Here is a 5,853-nt window from a genome sequence, read left to right as displayed (position 1 = left end):
CCTTCTCATTATATCCTTTTTACAAACCAGCTGCATTTAGTTAGAGTTCAAGGCCCTTCATGTGTTTTTTGCCCACCTTACTATCCGTGGAAATGCAACAAACTGACAAGAAAAAAATGTCACTTTAGTTTAAATATTTAGTTTAGATGCTTTCATTAATATTTAGCAACCAAGCAGAAATGAACGTTTGCGTTTGCTCTAGGGCTTCCCTCTCTGCTTGCCCACATATCCTGCAAGTAACATGTGTTTTAGTTTAGTTTAATTTGGATTAGTTTTGTTTATTTGCACACAATTCAAAATGACCATAGTGAGTAATGACAGTGGTGGTGGGGAGGTAAGAAGCTCAAAAAGGCTTCAGAAGATGCCCAAAGAATAAAAATAGAATATAGTACATATGGCCTATTCAGTGAAACTCTTTCCACCATTTATGGGTCCTTTGATTTATTTTATTTTTTATCTCAAATTGAACAAGCAGGACAGTTACATCTTTCTTTGTTTGATGAAAAAAAAATGTGAAAGATTTTCAGTTATTATTAAAATGATGTGATACATTTAGGAGAGAAATAAATCTCCTCATCCCTCCATACATTTATCTTGACATAAAAACTTTAGGATATCAAATGAAAATAGAATGTCTAGAGACTTTATTGAAAATCTATTCCAAAAAGTGTTTGTTAGACACAAAACCAATGAGTTAAACAAGGTGAGTTTATTTATAGAGCAGCATTTATATTTAAACCTTTCAGACCACTTTACAGATTAAAAACAAAACAAATATAGTAAAGCATTAAGAGAAATATCACATAGAGCAACAATTAGACCTTATAATATGAAATATAAACTGCAAACCATGAGCAGGAAATAATGTTGAAGAAATAGACTATTAACTGTGATTAATATATCTTTACATGGTTTAAAACCATATGTCATGAAAAGGTTAGGATTTCATCATGTGATTAAAAATCGCCATGAACAGTTTGTGATAACCCCAATTAACATGCAGGCTGATTTTTTCTTTTTTTTTTAAGTCAATCGTAAATAACATTTAGAGCAGATCATCCGCGGTCAAATTCCTAAGTTCTCCGTTTCTGTTAACTGAACTTATTTGATGTCGTTAGGGAAAACTTTTGCAGCTTTAACAATGAAACAGTATGTTGCCTTTGAGTCTCTTCTCTCCGTGCGTCTTTGCGCGCAGTGCGCTCTGGTGCCTCTCGAGCACGCAAAGGGTTAAACGGGATTACCAGCAATCCATTTAACAGGCAGGTGCCCCGCCAGTCCAGCCCAAAGCTAACCACTCACTTCTGAAGAAAAAAAAGTTCTTCCAACATTTCAGGAGCAACCCAGAACTGTCATATTGCGGGAAACTTGCCGAGTCCTGGTAACGGTGATGGCTGCGGATCGGTGGTATAAATAGAGCATCATTGCCGCCGAAGTGGGATATGAGACAGATCAATCAGCTGACTCGCATCGTCCTGACCATCGTGTGATGCGCTTCTGAGTTGTGGTTCCGTTTCTCCAACTTTCCAATCAGAGTTTCCTCACTGCTGTATCACAGAAATCTTAAACTAAATAACTTCACTGCTTGCTGAACTGTGTTCCGCTCTGGAGATGTGGTGGATGCTTTTTCCACGCTGGATCTGGTTCCTGGCGTGTGTGTCACTGTGGATGGAGACGCAGGTTGGAGTTCTGTCGCAGATCAGCTATTCTCATGCGGGAATCTGCCCCAATGACATGAACCCAAACCTGTGGGTGGATGCAATGAGTACCTGCACACGAGAGTGTGAATCTGACCAGGTAATGTCATCAAATGACACTAATACGATGATATCTTTCACCACTTGAGGGTTTTAAAATGTGATGTTTTCAACATGCAGTTTCTGTTGTCTATTTCATTTTATTTTAAATGCTTTTCTCTAACTGCTTCTCTCTAATTAATTGCATATTTAGTGAATCTTTTTTTATGATACCATCATTGCTCTCTGAATCAAAATGCCTCCCAGATGGATGCAGTCTTGTGACTTTTTTTTCTCTCTTCTCCTCTTGCAGGAGTGTGAGCCCTTTGAAAAATGTTGCCAGAATGTGTGTGGGAATCGGAGTTGTGTGGCAGCCCGTTATGTGGATGGGACCAAAGCCCCAAAGGGAATGCCAGCAGTAGCCACATGTGCCAGTTTCATGTGCACCCAGCAGGGGTCTGAGTGTGACATCTGGGACGGCCAGCCGGTGTGTAAATGCAGAGACCGCTGTGAGAGGGAGCCGCACTTCACCTGCGCCTCGGATGGCATGACCTACTACAACAAATGCTACATGGATGCAGAGGCGTGCTCCAAGGGCATCAGCCTGTCTGTTGTCACCTGTCGCTTCCACCTCACCTGGCCTAACACCAGCCCCTCGCTGCCCCAGGCGACCACTCTCCGTCCCACCACTGCTCCCCTTCAGGCGACTATCCCACCTCCCACCGTGCCACAGCCACCCATTGTGGTCAGCAGCCCCATTCACCAGACTGTGAATGTGGGTGACACAGCCAGCTTCTTGTGTGATGTGACAGGTCGCCCGCGCCCTGAGATCACCTGGGAGAAGCAGCTGCTAGAGGGTAAAGAGCGGGTGGTGATGAAGCCTAATCATGTGCAAGGTAACATGGTGGTCACAAACATCGGACAGCTGGTCATCTACAATGCCCAGCCGCATGATTCAGGTGTCTACACCTGCATGGCTCAGAACCCATCTGGTGTAGTGAAGGCCAACCATCCTTTAACTGTGTTGCCCACAGACCCACCCGAGACCACTGAGCCAAAGAATGTGACCCGATGCCTGCCTGAAGAGTGTCTCAAACCCCCTGACAATTCAGAGGACTGTGGGAGCGAGCTGGAGAAAGTCAGCTGGTACTTTGAGCCAAAGACAAACAACTGCTTCTCCTTCACCCACTGCCACGGTAACAACAACAGCCAGCAGCCCAGGAAAGTGTTCGACACATATGAGGAGTGTATGCAGTGCTGTGGCCCTGAGCTGTCAGGCCCGTGCGGGCTGCCCAGCCTGCAGGGATCATGTAAGGCCTACGAGCCACGCTGGGCGTACAGCAGCACCCTGAGGCAGTGTCAGCCCTTCATCTACGGAGGGTGTGATGGTAACGACAACAACTTTGAATCCAAAGAGGCCTGTGAAGAAATGTGCCCTTACCCAAAAAATCACCACTGCAAGACCTGCAAGCCGAGAGGCAAGATTGTGACAAGCTTCTGCCGGAGCGACTTTGTTGTCCTGGGTCACATGACGGAGCTCACAGAGGAGAAGGACTCAGGGCACGCCCTTGTGATCGTGGAAGAAATCCTCAAGGACGAAAAGATGGGACTCCGCTTCTTTGGCAAGGAGCCTCTTGAGGTAACCTTCCAGAACATGGACTGGAACTGCCCGTGCCCAAACATCACAGGTGCTGCCGCTGAGGGACAGGTCATCATCATGGGCAACGTGAATGATGGCATGGCCGTCCTTCAACCAGAGAGCTACGTGGGCGCCTCCAGCCCTCGCCGTGTACGGAAGCTGAGAGAGGTCATATCTAAAAACACGTGTGATATTCTCAAAGCTATCACCAACAGCCCTCAGTAGGGTTAGCTATATAATCTGTACATAAAGATTAGAGTTAGAAAAACCTGAATTGACTGCAAAAGACTGGTAACTTTTGAACGTTAGTTGCTGTAATATTTGAATTTGAGAACCGCTCTAGCTAAATTTGAAAGAGTCTTTGAATGCTCTAACATGTGTAATGACATGTCACGTTGTGTGTTTGCAGCAGAACTCTTCTTAACAGATGCAGTCATTGGTGTTGTTGATTGAAATACCATGAGACATCTATCATGATCCCCTTGTTACTTTAATCCCCCAGACTCCCGCTCCCCTCGTACCCTCTCTGCTTCCGACAGAAATGGAGGTTGCAGACTTGCATTAAAGCACCAAATAGACATGATTGACTCAGCCAGTCCATAATTTGACAGTCACAAATCTTTTAAAATACTGCATTTGCCAGTCATATTTCTGCTTGGAACTAATAATAAGTGAAAGCACGACTACGTCAAACCTTCCCCCCTATACTTCTCAGTTTTCATGTTGAATAAAAACATCCATAAACCTGTGCAGGTCATCACACAGTACAACATCTTGCATCTGCAATAACAAAGTGGATAAGTTGTAATATATTTAATGAACTGCCAGTTTGTTCCCACAATAAGTCATTTATGTGTGTATCTACTTGCTCTTACTTTTTGCTATTTATTATCATGAAAGCTTTTCTGCTTTTTCTCTTTTTTTGTACTTTACATTTCATCAGAAATGAAGCAGCATATTGTTGTATTTTGTGTTACGTTCAAAGAAAATAAAGATTTTGGATATTTCTTAAGGCTCCATGTATTGTTCTTTGATCTTTTCTTTGATATATAAATTAATATCTTAATCATAAGGAAGATTGAATTGATATTAAAGCTTGTTGTCAGCGTTCATAATGACTTTATGTCAAACATTGGTTAGATTTGAGAGTCAGGGTCTCTGGTGGAGGTCTGAGAGCAGCTGCTCTTTGTACCTGTGTGCTTACTCTGACAGGCTGTGATAAAAGAGACTTGGGAATAGCGTATCCCCTGCTCACCTCTCCCTCTACCCCTCTCCAACCCCCCAAAACAGAATCCCTCCATTTCTTAAGACCCCTGTGGCATTGTAAAAACTATGTTGCTTTGCCTCCATTATTCTGTCTAATTGGTGAAGGAGCCCAGGTTGTAAACTGTGATCCACTACCAGAGAAGTATTTGTTTCATGTGGTGCCAGCAGGCCTTTCTGGGTTACTAGGAACAGGCCTTGGTGGGCTTCGACGAGGGTGTTCTACTTCCCAGATGAGATTCTGTTTCTCCCATCCAGAGCGGCTGGCGAGGGAGGCGGGAGATCAGCCCATGTACGGCGTTCCTTTACTGGCAGCAAAACCACCAGGGAGTTCAGACCTTCACTCCAGCAGCTGTTGAGCCTCTTAAGCAGATACATATTAGATCTGCAGCACCTTGGACAAAACATGAATACAACACAAACCATTTTCATATCAACAACACGAACGTACCAACAGTTTGTTTGTTCCTAGACTTTTTATATCGTGCTAGAATGGATGAAGTGATGGTGAGTTGCGACAACTATGACAAGAAAATGCTTGTTAAATGGAACAGTTCACATTATCTCTCATTTTGTGTTGTTTTATTGTTAAATACTGAATAGTATCACATCTTCAGAGCCATAAAACTCTTCAAATCCCGACTCTTATTATACATTGTTTAATAAACTTATAGAAACTCATGTCCTCACCATAGACATTGGAGAAGTGGCTGAGGGTCTGAAAGTAAAGCATACACAAGTGCCTTAAATCTGTGTTCTTTCTTATGGTCAGAAGGGGGAGCTCTGATGGTTTATTACCTTTATTATTTATTCTTAATTGCACTCAGCAACCTGGAAAATGTCTTGTTCACGGATCAGTTACACAAAAAACACATTGTAAGGAGTAAGCTGTACACTTTAATTGATAGGTATCATTTATTAAGTTTGTTTATGGTCTAAGTCATTCAGCAAAAAATAACCAATTATTGTCACATGTAATCATAGCTGCACCCTTGCTAACTTGGTGCTAGCATTATATTTTTCTCCTCCTCCATACTTACTAGTAACTCCATAATACCGACATGGTATTGTAAAGAAATGCCAATTTTGAAACTTTAAAGGTAGAATGTGTGACATTTTAAACATAACTACAGTAAAAATCCAGTATATCCTCTGTAAATGTCTCCCGAGTCATGACTGTCTACAATAAGTGGGAAGCCTCAGTCCCATCAGCTGTAA

At 42.7% G+C, this 5,853-nt stretch overlaps 1 protein-coding gene across 1 annotated transcript; it reads left to right on the top strand.

The window, feature by feature from the left end:
• The first annotated feature begins 1,038 nt into the window (after positions 1 to 1,038).
• LOC109988603 (WAP, Kazal, immunoglobulin, Kunitz and NTR domain-containing protein 2-like) lies at positions 1,039 to 4,374 on the top strand. The gene is made up of 2 exons (XM_020640142.2): positions 1,039 to 1,794; positions 2,047 to 4,374. The coding sequence occupies exons 1-2, from the start codon at positions 1,609 to 1,611 to the stop codon at positions 3,595 to 3,597; spliced, it is 1,737 nt and encodes a 578-aa protein (XP_020495798.1). The 5' UTR covers positions 1,039 to 1,608; the 3' UTR covers positions 3,598 to 4,374.
• The last annotated feature ends 1,479 nt before the right edge of the window (positions 4,375 to 5,853 follow it).

The sequence above is a fragment of the Labrus bergylta genome, chromosome 21 (assembly GCF_963930695.1).
Source record: "Labrus bergylta chromosome 21, fLabBer1.1, whole genome shotgun sequence".
Classification (NCBI taxonomy): Eukaryota; Metazoa; Chordata; class Actinopteri; order Labriformes; family Labridae; genus Labrus; species Labrus bergylta.
This window is presented reverse-complemented; position numbering and strand designations above follow the sequence as displayed.